At 43.7% G+C, this 22,298-nt stretch overlaps 1 protein-coding gene across 4 annotated transcripts in view; it reads left to right on the top strand.

Annotated features, from left to right (window-relative positions):
- The first annotated feature begins 2,715 nt into the window (after positions 1-2,715).
- Positions 2,716-22,298, top strand: part of tec (tec protein tyrosine kinase) — a 194,689-nt gene continuing 175,106 nt past the window's right edge. The window contains exons 1-2 of one of the 4 annotated variants that reach the window (XM_041191517.1): positions 2,716-3,061; positions 9,336-9,564. In XM_041191517.1, coding sequence (XP_041047451.1) covers positions 9,405-9,564 — 160 coding nt within the window. In that variant the 5' untranslated portion in view covers positions 2,716-3,061; positions 9,336-9,404. The remainder of the gene's footprint in view (positions 3,062-9,335; positions 9,565-22,298) is intronic. The other 3 variants (XM_041191602.1, XM_041191675.1, XM_041191747.1) reach the window with 3 other exon arrangements.

Raw genomic sequence — 22,298 nt, 5'->3', positions numbered from 1 at the left:
AAGAAAAATATATTTAAAAAAATTTTAAATTATTGGAAAGAGGGGGATCGGAAAGGGGGTGGGGATGGAGGAGAGAGTTCATGATCTGAAGTTGTTGAACTCAGTGTTAAGTCCAGAAGGCTGTAAAGTGCCTAGTCGGAAGATGAGGTGCTGTTCCTCCAGTTTGCGTTGAGCTTCACTGGAACATTGCAGCAGGCCAAGGACAGACATGTGGGCATGAGAGCAGGGTGGTGTGTTGAAATGGCAAGTGACAGGGAGGTCTGGGTCATGCTTGCGGACAGGCTGAAGGTGTTCCGCAAAGTGGTCACCCAGTCTGCGTTTGGACTCTCCAATTAGAGGAGACTGCATTGGGAGCAACGAGTGCAGTAGATTAAACTGAGGGAAGTGCAAGTGAAATGCTGCTTCACTTGAAAGCAATGCTTGGGCCCTTGGACGGTGAGGAGGGGGGAAGTAAAGGGGCAGGTGTTGCACCTACTGTGGTTGCATGGGAAGGTGCCATGGGAGGGGGTTGAGGTGTAGCGGTTGATGGAAGAGTGGATCAGAGTGTCTCGGAGGCAACAATCCCTGTGAAAAGCTGCCGTGGGGGGGGGGGAGGTGAAGGGAAGATGTGTTTGGTGGTGGCATCATGCTGGAGTTGGTGGAAATGGCGGAGGATGATCCTTTGAACGCAGAGGCTGGTGGGGTGATAAGTGAGGACAAGGGGGACCCTATCATGGTTCTGGGAGGGAGAGGAAGGTATGAGGGCAGATGTGCGGGAGATGGGCCGGACACTGTTGAGGGCCCTGTCAACCACTGTGGGTGGAAAACCTTGATTAAGGAAGAAGGAAGACATGTCAGAGGAACTATTTTGGAAAGTGGCATCATCAGAACAGATGCGACGGAGGCAAAGGAACTGAGAGAATGGGATGGAGTCCTTACAGGAAGCAGGGTATGAGGAGCTGTAGTCAAGGTAGCTGTGGGAGTTGGTGGGCTTGTAATGAATATTGGTGGACAGTCTATCACCAGAAATTGAGACAGGGAGGTCGAGGAAGGGAAGGGAAGTGCCAATGATGGACCATGTGAAAATGATAGAGGGGTGGAAATTGGAGAGGGGAGTAGCGGTGGATGGGGATTGTTCGGGCTTCTGTTCGAGGAAGAAGCAGAGAGCCCTCAGACCATCCCGGTGGGGGATAGAGGTGTAGAGGGATTGGACGTCCATGGTGAAGAGGAGGTGGTTGGGGCCAGGGAACTGGAAATTGTTGATATGATGTAGGGCATAAGAGGAATCGCAGATGTAGGTGGGAAGAAACTGGACAAGGAGAGAGAATGGAGTCAAGATAGCAAGAAATGTGTTCCGTGGGGCAGGAACAGGCTGACATGCTCTGTCTGCTGGGACAGTCCTGTTGGTGGATTTTTGGTAGGAGTAGAAGCGGGCTGTCTGAGGTTGGGAGACTATGAGGTTGGAAGCTGTGGAAGGAAGATCTCCAGAAGAGATGAAGTCAGAAACAGTCCTGGAAACAATGGCTTGATGTTCAGTGGTGAGGTCATGGTCCAGGGGGAGGTAGGAAGAAGTGCCTGCGAGTTGACGCTCAGCCTCTGCAAGGGAGAGGTCAGTGCGCCAGACAACAACAGCACCACTCTTGTCAGCAGGTTCGATGACAAAGTCAGGGTTGGACCTGACAGAACGGAGTGCGGCAAGTTCAGAAAGAGACAAGTTAGAGTGGGTGAGAGGAGCAGAGAAATTGAGACGACTGATGTCACGCCTACAGTTCTCAATGAAAAGATCTAGAGCAGGTAAGAATACAGAGGGAGGGGTCCAGGTGAAGGGAGAATATTGGAGGCGGGTAAAAGGATCCATTGAACGGGGAGAGGACTCCGGCCCAAAGAAATGAGCATGGAGACCAAGGCAGCAGAAGAAAAGTTCAGCGTCATGCCAAGCCCGAAATTCATTGAGGTGAGGGCGTAAGGTTATGAAACTGAGTCCTTTGCTGAGCACTGAACGTTCAGCATCAGAGAGGGGAAGGTCAGGGGGTATGGTGAATACATGGCCTGGGCTGGGATTGGAAGATGGGATGGGGTCAGAGGGACAGGCTGGGGCGGAGGGTCCTGGATGGGTGTTGGTGTCGATGAGTTGTTGGAGCTTGTGTTCCTTAACACCTGAAAGAAAGAGACAAAGTTTCTTGCTGAGTTTTTCCAGCTATTTTTGTTTTTATTTCAGATTTCCAGCATCCACAGTATTTTGCTTTTATCTGTGGGCATTGCTGGCTGGGCCAGCATTTGTTTCCCATCCCTAACTGCTCAAGAAGTTGGTGATGAGCAGCCTTCTTGAACTGCTGCAGTTCATGCGCTCAATAGCTACATCCATAGGGCTGTTGGGAAGGAATTTCTTGGATTTTGAACCAGCTATGGTAAAGGAAGGGCGATATAGTTCCCATTCAGGATTTATAGTCTCTGACACCTTCTTCTGAAACTTAGGACAGATGCTTCCCAGGAGTGTGTGAATATTTCACTGACACAGAAAGGCTTGAAAACGTTAGCCAAAAGAGCGACAATTGGTGGTTTCTATGGCACTGTATTGTATATTAGACACGCGGTACAATGGGTCCTACAGTGGGAATTTTGACCAATGCTGTGTATTCTTATGATTCATTGTTCGCCTCCTTTTACGTAATACTTTAAGCACTTTCTTTGAAAGAACCTTATTTCTAGCTGCAACTAAGTTGTTGAGTTTCTGCTTTTCGTTGCAGAGCCTTCCAAGAACTGTTTGTCCCAGCGTGCCCTGCTTGATTGCGCATATTTGTCGGTTTGCTGAAGCACTCACTGTGTGGCAGGCTGAAGGAGTAAAGTGTGCGGTTCAGTCCAAAAAGTAGCTGAGCGGCTGTTGCTGTGTGAGGGGAGACCAGACGAGACGAGTTGAGTTGCTGCTGGCAGCGCGCGAGGAGCCGAATCCCCACACACCTGAGCAGCGCGACGGCTGGTTGCACCCAGGAGACAAGTGTCTGCGGACATGGCGAGTCCGAGCTGCTCAGTCTGAATCAGCATAAAGCCGAGAAAAAAGTACCCAACTCTCTTTTTTTCTTTTGTAAGTAGCAGATATGACTGGCAATGAATCGTTATGAAGTTGTTTAGGCAGTGAAGATAAATTTTGGACGGAGGATTAGAAAGTGCCGAAATGCAGGAAGTAAACATCTCTCCTGTAGGTGTTCGGTATTTGTTTTGATATGAATTGACCTGGCGTTATGATAAAAGTTTCGGCGATTTAAGTTTATTCGCCGTTTTGAGTTTATTTTAGAAACCACAACATGTTTCAAGCGGAGCTCCCGCCCCTCCCCCTTTTGCAGGAAGTGTTTTACTATGTTTGCTCCGAACTGATAAGGAAGAACGGTATTTGTGTAGAGAGATTCAGTTTAACCGTTGTTTATTTCTCTTGCTGTGTTACGAAATAACCGTTTACAAATGGGGTACACGTACTTTTTAAGTCGAGGAGGGGAAAATGTGAAAGACAGAAAATACTTTATCAAAATAGGTGAATTCTTAATCCGGGAAATACCAGTAGAACTGGTGAGATCTATATGACAGTCATATTTGTCCTTAAGTCCTTGTATAGTTTCTCTGATCTTAGAGGTCAGTACACAGGACAGGGACATTTATTATCTGTAACGAATGGAGTTCATCGCTACATTCGCCGGTAGCTTCGTACTCCCGAGTTTCTGCTTTATATTTGAGCTCAAGTTTGTGGGGCGACTTTAACTATTACGTATCCAATGAGATTTTTCTTAGGCTTCCAGAAGGAGTTTAACTTTTTCAATTGACTTGCTGTCACACAGATGGGTCTCTTTCAATGAAAAAAAATACTTGTGGTATAAATTTTACTGCGTTTAGATTTTTTTCCATTTGAATAACTTAAATATTTTGCTTTCCAAATATTTTATAGTCTGAGCAGAGGTGTAGTCTGATGGTACCTTTTAAATTTTGAGGATCAGCATGATATAAATTCTCACTCATGTTTTTAATAATATCTCAAAGTACTTCTCAAAGTGAATTAATTTGTGTGGGGAAATAAAGCAGCCATTTTGCAAGCAGAATTGCCCCACAATAGACGAACATACACGTTTATCAACACAGATGGAGACCATTTGACCCATCCTGGTTGAGCTAGATTTTTGATGGAACAGTTCAAAACTAATCCTAACTGCTCCACTCTTGCCATAATGCGATACTTTTTCTCTGCTTTAAAAATTTATCCTGTTTTTTTAAGCAGTGGTTTCTGTCTCAACCACAATGTCCAGGGTATAAACCTTTAAAAACAGAACTTGTACAAGGACATGAGGGGAATGTGATTGTCATTTTCAAAAATTCATTCACAGGATGTGGGCTTCGCTGGCTGGGCCAGTGTTTATTGCCCATCCTTGGTTGCCCTTGAGAAGGTGATGGTAAGCAGCCTTCTTGAACTATTTAAGTCCATGTAGTGTAGGTACACCCACAGTGCTGCTAGGGAGTTCCAGGATTTTGACCCAGCGACAGTGAAGGAAGGGCGGTATATTTCCAAGTCAGGATGGTGAGTGGCTTGGAGGGGAACTTGCATGTGGTGGTCATTATCTATCTGCTGCCCTTGTCCTTTGTGAGGGTGATCTGGTTGTGACATCTGTCACCCTATTGATCACTAGGGTTGATTTTGCTGATCTGGCTGGCTAGACGGGTGTCCCTCCTCAAAAAAAAAATGGTTGTGAGTTTGGAAGGTATTGTCGAAGGAGCCTTGGTGAATAGCAGCAGTGCACACTGCAGCTAATGTGCTTCGGTGGTGAAGGGAGTGAATGTTTGTGGATGTGGTGCCAAACAAGCATGTGGCTTTGTCATGTACGGTGTCAAGCTTCCTGAGTGTTGTGGGAGCTGCACTCATGCAGGCAAGAGGGGAGTATTCCATCACACTCCTGACTTGTATCTTGTAGATGGTGGACAGACTTTGAGGAGTCAGGAGGTGAGTTACTTCTCGCACTATTCCTAGCCTCTGACCTGCTCTTGTAGCCACGGTATTTATATGGCTATTCCAATTCAGTTTCTGGTCAATGGTAACCGCCAGGATGTTGATGGTGGGGGTTTCAGTGATGGTAATGCCATTGAACATCAAGGGGCGATGGTTGGATTCTCTCTTGTTGGAGATGGTCATTGGCTGACACTTGTGTGCTGCAAATGCTACTTGCCACTTGTCAGCCCAAACCTGGATATTGTCCAGGTCTTGCTGCATTTGGACATGGGCTGCCTCAGTATCCGAGGAGTTGTAAATGGTGCTGAACTTTGTGCAATCATCAACAAACATCCCTACTTCTGAACTTATGATAGAAGGAAGGTCATTGATGAAGCAGCTGAAGATGGTTGGGCCTAGGACACTACCCTGAGGAACTCCTGCAGTGATGTCCTAGAGTTGAGATGACTGACCTCCAACAGCCACAACCATCTTCCTTTGTGCTAGGTATGACTCCAACCAGTGGAGAGTTTTCCCCCTGATTTCCATTGATTCTAGTTTTGCTGGGGCTCCGTGATGCCGCACTCTGTCAACTGCAGCCTTGATGTCAAGGGCAGTCTTTCTCCCCTCACTTCAGGAGTTCAGCTTTTTTGTCCATGTTTGAACCAAGGCTGTAATGAGGTCAGGAGTATAGTAGCCCTGGTGGAACCCAAACTTGATTAGCGAGCAGGTTATTGCTCAGCAAATGCTGCTTGATAACACTACTGATGACTCCTTTCATTACTTTACGGATGATTGAGAGTAGACTGATGGGGCGGTAATTGGCTGGGTTGGATTTGTCCTGTTTTTTGTGTGCAGGACATACCTGGGCAATTTTCTATATAGGTGGGTAGATGCGAGTGTTGTTGCTGTACTGGAACAGCTTGGCTAGGGGTGTGGCTAGTTCTGGAGCACAAGTCTTCAGTACTACTGCCAGAATATTGTCAGTGCCCATAGCCTTTGCAGTATCCAGTGCCTTCAGCCATCTCAATATGATGTGGAGTGAATTGAATTGGTTGAAGGCTGGCATATGTGATGCTGGTGACCTCTGGAGGAGGCCGAGATGGATCATCCACTCAGCACTTCTGGCTGAAGATTTGTTGCAAATGCTTCAGCCTTATCTTTTGCACTGATGTGCTGGGCTCCTCCATCTTTGAGGATGGGGATATTTGTGGAGCTTCCTCCTCCAGTGAGGAGTTTAATTGTCCACCATCATTCACAACTGGATGTGGCAGGACAGCAGAGCTTATATCTGATCCGTTGGTTGTAGGATTGCTTAGCTTAGCCCTGTCTATCACTAGCTGCTTATGCTGTGTTATAGCTTCACCAGGTTGACACCTCGTTTTTAGGTATGACTGGTCCTGCTCCTGGTATGCCCTCCTGCACTCTTCCTTGAACCAGGATTGATCCCCTGGCTTGATGGTAATGGTAGAGTGGGAAAATGCTGGGCCATGAGGTTACAGATTGTGTTTGAGTACGATTCTACTGCTGCCGATGGCTCACAGTGCCCCATAGATGCCCAGTCTTGAGTTGCTAGATCTCTTTAAAATCTATCCCATTTAGCATGGTGGTAGTGCCACACAACACGATGGTGGTTTTCCTCAATGTGAAGGTGAGATTTCGTCTCCATGATGACTGTGCGGTGGTCACTCCTACCAATACTGCCATGGACAGATGTATCTGTGGCAGACATGTTGGTGAGGATAGGGTCAAGTATGTCTTTCCCTCTTGTAGGTTCCCTCACCACCTGCTGCAGACCCACCAGCTATGTCATTTAGGACTTAGTCAACTCAGTCAGTAGTGGTGCTACTGAACCACTCTTGGTGATGGACATTGAAGTCCCCCATGCTGAGTACATTTTGTGGCCTTGCCTCCCTCAGTGCTTCCTCCAAGTGGTATTCAACATGGAGGAGCACTGATTCATCAGCTGAGCAAGGACAGTACTTGGTAACCAGCAGGAGGTTTCCTTGCCCATGTTAGACCTGATGCCTTGAAATTTCGTGGGGTCCGGAGTTGATGTTGAGGACTCCCAGGGCAACTCCCTCCTGTCTGTATATCACTGTGCTGCCATCTCCGCTGGGCCTGCCCTGCCAGTGGGACAGGACATACCCAGGGATGGTGTGGGTGGTGCCTGGGACATTATCTGTCAGATATGTTCAGTGAGTATGACTGTGTCAGGCTGTCACTTGACTCATCTGTGAGACAGCTCTCCCAATTTTGGCACTAGCCCCCAGATGTTAGTAATGAGGACTTTGCAGGGTCAACAGGGCTGAGTTTGCCGTTGTCGTTTGCGGTGCCTGGTTCAATGTCAGGTGGTCCATCTGATTTCATTTTACAACTGAATGGCTTGCTAGGCCATTTCAGAGGGCATTTAAGAGTCAACTACATTGCTGTGGGTCTGGAGTCACATGTAGGCCAGACCAGGTAAGGGTGGCGGATTTCCTTCCCTAAAGGACATTAGTGAACCTGATGTGATTTTACAACAATCGAGAATGGTTTCATGGTCATTATTTGACTTTTAATTCCAGATTTTTATTGAATCCGATGTTCGAACCCGGGTTTCCAGGGCATTACCCTGGGTCTCTGGATTAACAGTCCAACGACAATACCACTATGCCATTGCCTCCTCATAGATCGCACCAAGCAACTGATGTTTTCCAGTTATGCTGGATATTCTCGTGTTTTTAAAAAAAACTTTTAATTTCTTTACCACTCAATGACATCTTGTCATCCTTCACCCAAACAGAAGAAATAGTCCTTTCTTATTTATTGCATCAAAATACAAAGTTTAAAAGTGTTCATTAAATTTCCTTAGTTTTTTCTGCTATGGTGGAAATAGTTGTAATGTCTCACATTTCTTATAATTACAGCTTCCCATCCCTAGCATTATCATGATGAATCTACAGTATTGGTTCTTTAAGGAATTAATGCCCTTTCTACAATGAGACATCCAATACTTTTAATTGTGACATAACTAATATTTTGTATAAATTCATCATTATTGGCTGGATGAAGTATTAAACCAAGGTGAAGGCAAAATGTCACATGGCAGTGCAATATTTAAATAAGAGTAGGGGAATTATCACAGTGTCTTTGTCAATTTTGTGCCCCAATTAATATAATTAAGTCTTGATTTTGGAGTTTTCATACTTGTTTTCATATCGCAATTTTCAAGTCCATCTGACAGAGGTGCACCAACAGTCCTTGTAGGGATGGAGTTCCAGGCTTTTCACCTAGTGACAGTGAAGGAACAGCTATATGGTTCCAAGTTGGGATGATGTTTGGCTTGGAGGGGAACTTGCAGGTGGTGATGTTCCCATTAATCTACTGTCCCTGTCCTTCTGGTGGTAGAGGCTGTGGGTTTTTAAAGTGCTTTGCAAGCAAGGAGTCTTGGTGAGTGCTGCAGTGTATCTTGTAGATGGCACATACTGCTGCCACTGTATTTTGGTGGTGGAGGGAGTGAATTTTATGTTGGTGGATGGGGTGCCGATTGTCATGTTATTATAATGAAACAATACTCTTGGGCTTACTTGCTGTGCAGGACACAGGCAGCAATCACTCATAGGGATTTGGTAAATATGTTGTGGGTTAACTTATTTAGACTAGACACATGAGAACACATATACATAGGTATAAAGCTTGAAGACATCAGAGTTGTGTCTGTTCTGCTCAAAGCAAAAATGAAACTAAGACTGGATCACATGAGATGTCTCCTTTCTTGTGATGTCACACTGCTATACCTTAAAGGCAGCACCGATCAAGTTAGCTGCTTTGTCTTGGATGTTGTCGAGCTTCTTCAATGGTGTTGGAGCTTGGTCCATCCAGGCAAATGCAGATCTTGTGCCTTGTAAATGGTGGGCAGATTTTGTGGAATCAGGAGGTAAGTTACTCACCGCAGAATTCCCAGCCTCTGACCTGCTTTTGTAGCCAGAGTATTTATATGGCTGGTTTAGTTAAGTTTCTGATCAATGATACCACCCAGGATGTTGATATTGGGGTATTCAACAACGGTAATGCTATTAAGTGTCAAGGGGAGATGGCTGGATTCACTCTTGTTGGAGTTGGTCATTGCTTGACACTTGTGTGGCATGAATGTCACTTGCCACTTATCAGCTAAGCTTGAATGTTGTCTAGGTCTTGTTGCACATGGACATGGCTGTTTGAGTATCTGAGGAGTCATGAATGGTACTGAACCTTGTGCAATCATTAGCATGTATTTCCACTTCTGACTGGTACGATGGAGGGAATGTCGTTGATACAGTAGCATCCTAGCCCCAACTGTCTTTAGACACTTCAATGTCCATTGGCTGAAATGATTGGTTTCCAACACCCGCATTATCTTCCTTTGTGCTAGGTATGACTCCAATCAGTGGAGAATTTTCTACTTGGTTCCCATTGACTTCAATTTTGCTAGGGCCTCTTGATGCCACTGTGGAGGAGTAGGTTCAAGTTGATTGGGTGGAGGCCGATGACCCAGGCTGTGGGGTGTAAAACAGATCCAAATGACTCCAGCTGGCGTGAAAACAAGCCTAATGTACCAGGTTCTGCTGGAAAGAGGAGAGGTTTTGGCAACGCTGACAAAGGTGAGTAGGAAGGCTGAATATGGGAGCAGAAAGAAGAAAAATAAGGTTTCTGTTGCTGTTTCGGTTGTTAAGGAACTGATTGACACGAGCTGGCAATACAGTGCACAAGTGTGTTATTGAGAGCTCAGATAAACGCGTTTCTCATGGATCCATGCCATCAATACTGCTATGAGCAGAGCTGAGGAGGTTCTGCAGAATTGTGCCATTTTAGTGAAGACCGTGCCCTTGGAACTCTGGTTGGGCAATGCTGTCAGAAAAGGATTGGTGGTTAAACCCTCGAAATAAAGGAGCTGGAATTTTATTTGTGTAAGTTTAGAGCTTTGAAGGACTCTATGGCTGAAATTAATGGCATATAATATGCTGTTTGGGACTGCCTCGTAAATTCATGAGATATACCTTTGTACCTGCTATTTAACATGTAATTGTTTATATTGACTGCAATATGGCTGTTAATTCATGTTTAATTTATGTTAATTTTGCTTTGATAAAGTAAAGGTTATACAAAACAAAATCTTGTCTATTGATTTTCTCATTTGGGTCATTCAGTAAATTTTATTCTTTTCATTTCGATTTTTAATCTTTTTCGTTTGTTGATCTCCATGGGGATCATAACACCACACAGTCAAATGTTACCTTGATGTCAACTTCAGTCACCCTTGCCTTACCTCTTGGCTTAATTTCTTTTGTCCTTGTTTGTACCAAGACTGTAATGAAGTCAGGAGCTGAATGGCCATGGCATAACCCAAGCTGAACAAGAAGATAAAAGCAAAAAGCTGCAGATGCTGGAAATCCAAAACAAAAACAAAAATACCTGGAAAAACTCAGCAGATCTGGCAGCATCAGCAGAGAGGAATACAGTTAACGTTTCGAGTTTGTATGACTCTTCAACAGAACTAAGGAAAAATAGAAAAGAGGTGAAATATAAGCTGGTTTTTGGGGGGGGGTGGGGGTGGGGGAGGGAGGGTAGAGCTGGATGGAAGGCCAGTGATAGGTGGGGGTAGCCAAAAGTTGTCATAGACAAATGGACAAAGAGGTGTTGACGGTGGTGATATTATCAAAGGAATGTGCTAATTAAGGGTAGAAAGCAGGACAAACAAGGTACAGATAGCCCTAATGAGGGTGGGATGGGGTGAAGGAATAGAAATGGGCTAAAAGGTAGAGATGAAACAATGGATGGAAATACATTTAAAAATAATGGAAATAGGTGAGAAAAGAAATATCTAGGCTATTGCTATGGAAATGCTGCTGGGTAGCACTGGAGACAAGATCTTCCATCGCATTGTTGTTGATCAAGTATAGACTGATGAGTTGATAATTGTTTAGAGGGAGTTGAAGAAGCAAATAAGAGAAATGAAGAGGGATTATGAGAAAAGTCTGGCAGCCAACATAAAGGGGAATCCCAAAGTTGTCTTTAGACACATAAAGGATGGTTAGAAAAAAGAAGGGCCCATTAGGGACAAAAAAGGGGATTTACACATGGAGGCAGGGGGCATGGCTGAGGTGTTAAAGGAATACTTTGCAACTGTCTTTACCAAGGAAGCAGATGCTACTCAGGCCACGGTGACAGAGGAGAAAACTCTGTCACTAGAAGGGTTCAAAATTGATGATGAAGTATTGGACAAACTGTTGGTACTTAAAGTTGACAAGGCACCAGGACTGGATGAGATGCATCCAAGGATATTGAAGGAAGTGAGAGTGGAAATTGCAGGGGCACTGGCCATAATCTTTCAGTTTTCCTGAGATGCAGGGGAGGTGCTGGAGACTGTAGAATTGTAGACATTATGCCCTTGTTCAAAGAAGATTGTAAGGATAAGCCCAGCAATGACAGGTCAGCCAGTTTAACTTGGCGGGGAAGCTTCTAGAAATAATTATTCGAGATAAAATGAACAGTCACGTGGAAAAATGTGTGTTAGCTAGGAAGAGCCAGCATGGGTTTCTTAAGGGAAAACCATGCTTAACTAACTTGGAGTTTTTTGAACAGGTGACAGAGGGTTGATGAGGGCAATGTTGTTGATGTGGTGTACGTGGACTTCCAAAAGGCATTTGATATGGTGCCACACCACAGACTTGTGAGAAAAGTTATAGCTCATGGAATAAAGTGGACAGTAGCAACATGGATATAGAATTGCCTGAGTAATAGGAAACAGCAAGTAGTGGTGAATGGATATTTTTCTGGCTGGAGGAAAGTTTCTGGTGGAGCTCCCCAGAGGCTGGTATTGGGATGCTTGCTTTTCCTGATATGTGTTAATGATCTAGGTCTTGGTGTGCAGGGGACAATTTCAAAGTTTGCAGATACATAACTTGGAAACATTGTAAACTGTGAGGAGGACAGTGTAGAACTTCAAAGTACATCGACAAGTTGGTGGAGTAGGCAGATAGGCGGCAGATGAAGTTCAATGTGGATAATTGCGAGGTGTTGCACTTTTGTAGGAAGAAAATTGAGAGACAATATAAAATAAGGGGTAAAATTCTTAAGGGGGTGCAGGAACAGAGGGATGTGGGTATATATACGCACAGATCATTGAAGGCGGCAGGACAGGTGGAGAGAGCAGTTAATAAAGCATACACTATCCTAGGCTTTATTAATAGGGATGTAGGGGAGAAGAGCTTGGAGGTTATGCTGAACTTGTATAGGACAATAGATAGACCTCAGCTGGAATATTGTGTACAGTCCTGGGTACCACATTATAGAAAGTGCAGAAGAGTTTACCAGAAAGGCTCCAGGGTAAGAAACTTCAGTTATGAAGACAGATTGGAGGTGTTAAGACTGTTCTCCTTGGTGAGGAGAAGGCTAAGAGGAGATTTGATCGAGGTGCTCAAAATCATGAGGGGGCTGGACAGTGTAGATAATAGGGAAAAACTCTTCCCGCTTGGAAAAGGATCAAGAACGAGAGGGCACAGTTTTAAAGTAATTTGCAAAAGGAGCAAATGTGAGAAAAAGCTTTTTCACACAGTGAGTGGTTTGGATCTGGAATGCACTCACTGGAGGTATGGTGAAGGCAGGTTCAATTGAGGCATTCAAGAGGGCATTCAATGATTATTTCTATTCAAATAATGTGTTGGGTTAAAGGGAAAAGGCAGGAGAATGGCCTTGTCATAATGCTCTTCATGAGCCACTGCAGGCATAATGGGCTGAATGGCTTCCTTCTGTACCGTAACAATTCTGTGGTTCTGTGGTTAGATTTGTCCTGCCTTTTGCGAACAGTTTTCCACATTGTTGGATAGATGCCAGTATTTCAGTTGGACTGGAACAGCTTGAATGAGGTGCAGATATATCTGGAGCACAAGCCTTTGGTGCTGTTGCTGGGATGTTTATTGGGCCCTAGCCTTTGCTGTATCCCCTGCCTTCAGCCATTCTTTGATATCATGTGAAGTGAACTGAATCGTCTCAAGACTGGCATCTGTGATTTCAGGGATCTCGGCAGGAGGCTGAGATGCATCTTCCACTTAGCATTTCTGGTTGAAGATGGTTGCACATGCTTCAGCCTTATCTTTTGCATTAATGTGCTGGATTTCCCCATCATTGAGGATGGGGATATTGGTGGAGCTTTCTCCTCCATTTAGTTAATTATTCAGTCGTGAATGATGATGGACATGGCAGGACTGCAGAGTATAGATTTGATCCATTGGTTGTGGGATTATCAGCTCTGTCCATTGCATGCTAATTCTACTGTTTTGCATGCATGTAGTCCTGTATTATAACTTTGCCAGGTTGGGATCTCATTTTTAGGTGTGCCTGGTACAGTTCTTGGCATGCTCTCCTGTGTTTCTCATTGAGTCAGGGCTGATGATCTGGCTTGATGGTAATGGCGGAGGAAGGGATATGTCATAAACTAACAGATTCTGGTTGAATGCAATTACCCACAGCACCTCAAGGGTGCGGTGCACAGTTTTGAACTGCTAGATCTGTTGTGTGAACCTATTCCATTTAGCATGGTAGTCGTGCTACATAACAAAATGGACAGTTACCTCAATGTGAAGCTGGGACTTTGTGTTTGCAAGGACGCACTCCAACCAATACTGTCATGGACAAATGCCTCTGACAGGTAAATTGGTGAGGGTGAGGTCAAGTAGGTTTATCCCTCCTCTTGGCTCCCTCACCACCTGCTGCAGGCCTAGTCTGGCCATGTTTGACCTGATGCCATGAGACTTAGTGGGGTCTGGAGTCAATATTGAGGATTTCCAGGGTCACTCCCCCCTGACTTTATGCCACTGTGGTGCCACCTCTGGTGGGTCTGTCCTGCTGGTGGGAAAGGACACATCCTTGACTGGTATAATGGAATCTGGGACTTCGACTGTAAGGTATAATGTGGTAAGGATGACTCTGCCAGGCTGTTGCTTAACTAGTCTGTGCTCTCCCAATTTTGGCACAAGCCCCCAGTTGTCATTTATGGAGGATCTTGCAGGGTCTAATGAACAGGGGATTCCGTTGTCATTTCCATGCATAACAGACAAAGGACCTTGTATCTGTTCTACTATTGGATTAGATTGTAGCTAATCTATACCTGAGCTTCATTTGCTCACCTTTGTTCCACATCCCTTCATACTCTCACTTAGCAACAAAAATAGACTGATCTCTATCTGGAGATTTCAATTGACCAAGCACCCACAGCCTTTTGGGGAGACAGTTCCAGATTTCCACTACCCTTTTTGTGAATAAGTACTTCCTGATTTCACTCCTAGATGGAGTAGCTTTAAGAAAATTCTCCCTTGTTCTGGCTTTCTTCACCATGGGAGATCGTTTCTTTGTATCTTAGTTGTTTTGTAGTACAGAACTTCAGTATTGCTGAAAAAAACACACGTTGTCAAAACTTTTCATTTTGCACTTATCAGGACAATTCTACAAGAATAGGAAGTTGTAAAAGGAACAATTGTTCCATTTACAATTTGGGACGCTTACAAATGTAACTATATTGAATCCCTTTTGGATCATCTCCAGCTTTTAGTGATTTGTGCACATGGACAGCTAATTCTGTTTGCTCCTCTGCAGCTATCAACATCTTGGGGGTTTTCATTGACCAGAAACTGAACTGGATGATCTATATAAATACTGTGGCTACAAAAGCAGGTCAGCGGCTAGGAATCCTGCAGCGAGTAATTCACCTCCTGGCTCCCCAAAGCCTGTCTGCCATCTACAAAGCACAAGTCAGGAGTGTGATGGAATACTCTTCACTTGCCTGGATGAGTGTAGCTCCAATAACACTCAAGAAGCTTGACACTACAAACATTCACTCCCTCCACCGCCAGCATACAGTAGCAGCAGTGTATACCATCTACGAGATGCATTGCAGGAACTCACCAAGCCTTCTCAGACAGCACCTTCCAAACACATAGCACTATCATCTAGAAGGAAGTTCCCCTCCAAGCCTGACTTGGAAATATATTGTGATCCCTTCACTGTTGTTGGGTTGAAATCCTGGAATTCCCTTCCTAACAGCATTGTGGGTGTACTTACACCACATGCACTGCAGCAGTCCAAGAAGGCAGCTCACCACCACTTCTCAAGGGAAATTAGGGATGGGTAATAAATACTGGCTCAGCCAGCGAAGCCCACATCCCATAAATGAATTTTTTTAAAAAAAGCTCAATCTTACAAACCTGAAAATTTTCTTAATTATCTTTCTGGAATTGAAAATGGATGATCTCAGTTCCCACATTGAACTCCACCTACTTTAGCTTTGCCTGCTCACTTAATGTGTCCATGCCCCTTTGCAATCTTCTGTTCCTTGTAAGAAATTTCTCTCAACTGGGTCAGGATGTGACAAATAGTTGTGGTAATGATGTTGTTTCAAAAACAAGCTCAGAATAAGTTCATTAAGTGTAACGACTAGGAACTTGGGCAGTAATGAAAGATCAACACAAATGTGTTTAAGTAATGTGCTCAAGTTCTGTCGAAGGGTCATGAGGCCTCGAAATGTCAACTCTTTTCTTCTCCGCCGATGCTGCCAGACCTGCTGAGTTTTTCCAGGTAATTCTGTTTTTGTTTTACAAATGTGTTTAATGTATTTCCATCCATTGTTATATCTCTACCTTTTAGCCTATTTCGATCCCTTTCCCCCACCCCACCCCCACTAGTGCTATCTGTACCTTGCTCGTCCTGCTTTCTACCCTTAATGTCACCTATTCCTTAGATAATATCATCACCTTAAAATACTCTTTGTCCTTTTGTCTATGACACCTTTTGGCAATCTCCACTTATCACTGACCCTGTATCCAGCTCTACCTGTCCCAGGCTCCCCCCCCTCAAACAGTTTATATTCCACCTCGTTTCTATTTTTACGTGGTCTGCTGAAGATTCATACAGACTCGAAATGATAACTGTATTCCTCTTTGCAGATGCTGTCAGACCTGCTGAGTTTTTCCAGGTATTTTTATTTTTATTTTTGTTTTGGGTTTCTAGTGTCTGCAGTTTTTTTTTGCTTTTATCAACACAAGCTTTACTGGTTTATTATCTACTTCTCTTCAACTTTCTTCCTTCTGTACCATGCTGAGCAGTGCTTTCCAGTTTGCTTTATGTTAGTCCACGTGTGAGGGAGCCTTTGTGCATGACCCATCTTGGCTACTGGTTTGTTCAGAGTGTGATCATTTGGAGATTGGTCCATGTCACGATACATTTAACCCAAGATATTATGCACAGTTTGTTCCCTCATGTGTCCTTTCTGCACGTAGCCATTAATTACCTTAGGATCTCTGAAGCACCTGCCCTTTGTTGTTTTAGGTGTCAGTTCACAGTGCAACAAAGGTCACTTAATCACGGTGTATTCCAGATAATGACATCTCTCAAACTTATTCTAACAGCATATTCTTTCTGCATTGTTGATCTTGTTCAGTGCCAGCCATTTTGCAATCACAAGCATAAGTTCCTCAACACAAGCTTCATAAAATAGCAGCATGACACTTTCCATCATTCTTAATTTAACCTTTACACAGCAATAAACATATATGGAATTCCTACAAACCACTCCTACATCTCATCCATACAACTTGCTCTGCCTCCTAACTTAGTATCATCTGTAAACCTGGTTACACAATTCTTTATTTCTTCATCCATGTCATGTGTATGGTTAAAAGCTGAGGCCTCTACAGATCCTTTGAAACAGATGGAAAATATGAAGTTATCCACTTTGGTAGGAAAAACAGAAATGCAGACTATTTCTTAGATAGTGAGAATTTGGCAAGTTTTGATGTCCAAAGGGTCATGAATGTCATTGCATGCAGGTGCAGCAGCAATTAGGCAGGCAAATGATGTTTGCCTTTATTGCAAAAGGTTTTGAGTAAAGAGGTCTTACTGCAATTCTATAGTACCTTGGTGAGTGTGTGCCTGGAGTATTTGTGCAGATTTGGTCCCCTCACCTAAGGAAAAATATACCTGGCATAGACGGAGTGCAATGAAGGTTCACTGGACTAATTCCTAGGGTGGAGGGATTGTCCTACGAGGAAAGATTAAATGGACTGGGCCTTCCTTCTCTGGAGTTCAGAACAGAGGTGATCTCATTCAAACATGCAAAATTCTTACAGGGCTCAATATGTTAGATTCAGGGAGCATATTTCCTCTGACTTGGGGGTGGGGGGGGGCGCATCTAGAACCAGTGACGTAGTCTCAGAATAAGGGTAGGCCATTTAGGACTGAGATGAGGAAGGTGGTTAATCTTTGAAAATCTCTACCACAGTGGGCTGTGGAAGCTCAGTCATTGAGTATGTTGAAGTCAGATCGGCATGTTTAGATATTAAAGCCATCATGGGAATGGGGATAGTGCAGGAAAATGGCATTGAGAGAGATGATCTATTTGAATAGCAAAGCAGACTCGAGGGGCCGAATGGCCCACCTCTGCTCCTATTTCCTATATTCCTATACAAAAACAAAATTACCTGGAAAAACTCAGCAGGTCTGGCAGCATCTACGGAGAGGAGCACAGTTAACGTTTAGAGTCCAAATGACCCTTCAACAGAACTAAGTAAAAATAGAAGAGAGGTGAAATATAAGCTGGTTTAAGGGTGGGGGGTGGGGTGGCTGGGACAAGAAGAGCTGGATAGAGGGCCAGTGATAGGTGGAGATAACCAAAAGATGTCACAGACAAAAGGACAAAGAGGTATTATCTAAAGGAAAGTGCTAATTAAGGGTAGAAAGCAGGATGAGCAAGGACCCACCCCCACTAGGGCTATCTGTACCTTGCTCATCCTGCTTTCTACCCTTAATTAGCACATTTCTTTAGATAATATCACCACCTTCAACACCTCTTTGTCCTTTTGTCTGTGACATCTTTTGGTTATCTCCACCTATCACTGGCCATCTATCCAGCTGTTCTTGTTCCACCGCGCACCCCCCCCCCCTTTAAACCAGTTTATATTTCACCTCTCTTCTATTTTTACTTAGTTCTGTTGAAGGGTCACTCGGACTCGAAACGTTAACTGTGCTCCTCTTCATAGGTGCTGCCAGACCTGATGAGTTTTTCCAGGTATTTTTGCTTTTGTTTTGGATTTCCAGCATCCGCAGTTTTTTGCTTTTATCCTATATTCCTGTATTCTTATCTCACCCTACAAAGCATAGAATATTCAATTTTGCTGCTATTCTCTCTGCCACCTCCCAAGCAATTGCCAACCTGTTTACCAAAGTTACTTCCTGATTTTGTGCACCTGCAGTTTTACTGATATCTTTTTTTTCAATTCACTCATGGGGTGTGGGCATTGCTGGCCAGGCCAGCATTTATTGTCTATGCCTTCTTGCCCCATGAGAAGGTCGTGATTAGCTACCTTCCTGAACCGCTGCAGTCCATGTGGTGTAGGTACACCCACAGTGCTGTTGGGAAGGGAGTTTCAGGAATTTGACCCAGTGACAGTGAAGGAACCTTAATGATGCTTTCTGGAAATCCATACGCTGTCCTGTTCACCATGCTAGTAACCTCAAAAATTTCAACTAGACTTGCCAATTGCAAATCTAACACTGACTCTTCAATTAGCAGTTGGCTGTTCAAGAGCTCAGTCGCTCTGTCATAGTCATTTCAGCACAGAAGGAGGCTGTTCGGCCCATTGATTTCAAGCTGGCCCTCCATGGAGCAATCTGGTTAGTCTCATTCACCCATTCTATTCCTGCAGCCCTGCAAGTTTATTTCCTTCAAGTGTCTATCCAATTTCACATAATTGCTTTTCCACTCCTCTGCCACTTCCTAATATGGCACACCCTTCCACCATCTCCAGCTCCACTTTCTTTAGCAACCCGGGGTGCAAGCCATCCAGACCATGTGATTTATCTACTTTGTATAGCCAGCCTTTCTTGGACCACCTCCGTCAATTTTCACTCCATCCATTACCTCTACTATCTCTGCTTCTACTGATATTTTGTCAGATTCCCCTTCCTTAATAAACACTGATACAAAGTATCCATTAAGTATTCTAGCTCTGCTCTGCACCTTTAAGCATAAATCATCCTCTTATAATAGGACCCCCTCCACCTCTTGATACCTGCTTACTATTTATCAGTACTATTTGTCAGTAGAAGATTTTTCGGTTCCCTTTTCTGTTGACTGCCATTTTTATTCTTAATTTCTCTCCTTGCCTGTCTTATTTTCCTCTTCACTTTTCCCCTCTCAACCTATTTTATTTTACCTGATTCTTACTTGAAAAATTCACCTGCGTGCATAACACACCCTCTTGTTATTTCATCATACTCTCGATCTCCCTCTCCATACAAGGGGCCCTGGTTTTCATTCCTCCTGCCTTTCGCCCTTGTTCAGATGTGCCTAGTTGATACCTGAAGCATCCTTTCCTTAAAGACTATCCATTGTTACTGCTTTTCCTGTCAATCTTTGGTCGATTTTATCCTGATTAGATCCCTCCACGTGCAATTGAAATTAGACCTCGTCCAATTTTGATGTCCTACTTAAGATTGTTCCTCGCTCTTCTGCATTACTAGTCTCAACCTTATGATATGATGATTACACTTACCCAAGTGTTCCCCACAAACACTTAGTCCACTTGCTGCCCCTCATTTCCTAGCATCAGATCTAGCAATGCCTCCTTTCTAGTTGGGCTGAGAACTTATTGATTAAGGAAGTTCACCTGACCATGTTGCAGAAATTCCTCTCCCTCCTTGCCCTTTACTCAAAGACTGTCCCAATTGATATTTGGGTAAATAACATCCCCCAGTATCACCACTATAATTTTTGCACATCTCTGTGATTTCCTTGCAGAATTGCTCCTCTATCTCTCTGTCACCATTTGGAGACCTTTAGAATACCCCAAGTAGCAATCATCCTCCATTTTGTTTCTCAATTCTAACCAAATGGATTCTCTCCTTGCCCCCTCAAGGATATCCCCCTCTTTGCAACACTATAAAGCCTTCCTTAAGTAATACTGTCCCCATCCCACCTCTGTTTTTTCCCCTTTCCTTTCTTTTCTGAACACTTTATAGATACTTGAATGTTAAGCGCCCAGTTCTCACTATTTTTCAGTCTAATTTCCTTATTGCTGCTACATCATATTCTGACAGTTATTTATGCTTGTTGTTTACCAATCTTATCCACCCAACTTTGTGTTTACATTCAAGCATTGTAATCCTTTCTTTGTATTCCTAATTGTCCTTCTTAGTCCAGTCCTATCTTTAGTACTATTCAACACTCTCACTTTTATGCCTCTTTTCTATTTCCATATGCTGGTGCCTAACCTCCTGCCAATTTAGTATAAACACTCCCCGGCCACACTAACGAACCTCCCTATGAGGTTCATAGTACATTGGTCCCAGTTCTATTGAGGTAAAGCTGCCCCTTTTGAATAGGTGCCTTCTGCTCTGAACTGGCCCCACTGTTCCAAGAATCTGAAACGCTCCCTCCTGCACCATGTCTCAAACCATGCATTGAACCTCCCTATCTTCCTAGCTCTTGCTAGCACATGGGTACTGGGAGTAATCCAAAGATTATTATCATTGAGGTCCTACTTTTTAACTTCTTTTCTGACTCCTGAAAATTTAACTGTAGAACCTCAGTACCTGTCCTCTATATGTTAGTGGTGTCAACGTGTAACACAACTCCTGGCACACATCCTTCCCCTTGCAGAATATTCTGCACCCTCTCTGTGATGTCCTTTACTCTGGTACCAGGGAGGCACCACATCATGTGGACTCAGAATGGCAGTTGTAGAAATACCTGACTGTCCCCCTGACAATGGAATCTCCTACAACCACAGCATCTCTACGCTGTGCTGTAACCTCCTTTAACAATTGTTGGCATGGTCTGGACTGTACTTCTTCATGGCGTGGTCATTCTCAGCAGTCTTCAATGCAGAGTACCTGTTTGAAAGTGGTACACACCCCAAAGATTCTTGTGCTTTCTGCCTTTTCCTACTCTTCCTGATGACCATCTATCTATTATCCAGAACTCTCACTGCGTCTGGGTTGGCCACCTCCTGGAAATTATGATCCAGGCAACATATCCTCCCTGATGCTCTGCGATGTCTCCAGCTTGGAAATTCTGAGCTGAAACAGCTGGAAACACTTCCCCTACACATGGTTTCCCAAGACTAGTGAAGTGCCCTGAAGTTCCGATGTGCTGCAGGAATTGCAAACAACGATTCTCAGATGCCCATGCGTGATCTAAACAAAACCCCCTCTGTTCCCTGTTAAACAAGGTGCTAACTAGATTGTTAAAACTGCAGTATTTAATTTAATTGATGCCTCCAGACCTGCTCTGTGCTTACATTCTTATTAATTCACTAATTTATACGTAGCCCAATTGAAATTTTTAATTTCCTGTCTCCTAATTTGAACAAATCCCCTAGTTTAGAGAGAGGAATAAATACTTGCCAATCAAATACTTTTTGGCTCCCCTGTGATGTCACGCTTAGTTTTTCTTTCAAATGCTGTTCGGCTTTTATCCCCCTGCTGGTCTCACTGGGCTTTTTTGATGAAAGATTCCTGTAACTTCCCGATAACCTCACTACAGACCAGTTAGTTTAGCTTCTCTGGTTTTTCTTTCCCTCCTTTGTTAAATAGCTAAAGTTAGAAACCTGTTTATCAAGTTGAAAAAATGTAAATTATTTTGTGATTCTTAAATACTTTTATTTGCTAAATTATAGTGGTCTCATTAGAGCTAAAGGTTGAGAATTACCGTTAAATTTTCCATGTTAATTTCTCATCACTTGTCTGGAAATATTTCACCAATAAGGATTGGGCAGACAATATCTACTTTAGTGTTGCTTATCTTGTGGCCCAACTTTATTTTGAATTGTAACTTAAAACAGTCATGTAAAAACTTTGGAGAAAATTGATTGATAGGTGCTCGTAGATAGTATATTTTGTTCTAACATAAATATTAACTTTTTTGGCACATTATTGTTATTAAGGGAGAGATGGTGGTCTAGTGCTAATGTCACTGCATTAGTAATCCAGGGGCCCAGGCTAATGCTCTGAGTTCAAATTTAGGCAGGCCAGTTGGTGGAATTTAACTTCAGTTAATAAATCTGGATTTGAAAGCTAGTCTTGGTAATGGTCACCATGAAACTATTGTCAGTCGTGGTTAAAAACCCAAAACAAAAACAGAATTACCTGGAAAAACTCAGCAGGTCTGGCAGCATCGGCGGAGAAGAAAAGAGTTGACGTTTCGAGTCCTCATGACCCTTCGACAGAACTGTCGAAGGGTCATGAGGACTCGAAACGTCAACTCTTTTCTTCTCCGCCGATGCTGCCAGACCTGCTGAGTTTTTCCAGGTAATTCTGTTTTTGTTTTGGATTTCCAGCATCCGCA

The sequence above is a fragment of the Carcharodon carcharias genome, chromosome 1 (genome assembly GCF_017639515.1).
Source record: "Carcharodon carcharias isolate sCarCar2 chromosome 1, sCarCar2.pri, whole genome shotgun sequence".
NCBI classification, from domain to species: domain Eukaryota; kingdom Metazoa; phylum Chordata; class Chondrichthyes; order Lamniformes; family Lamnidae; genus Carcharodon; species Carcharodon carcharias.
The sequence above is the reverse complement of the archived record's forward strand: the minus strand, read 5'-3'. Positions and strand labels throughout refer to the sequence as shown.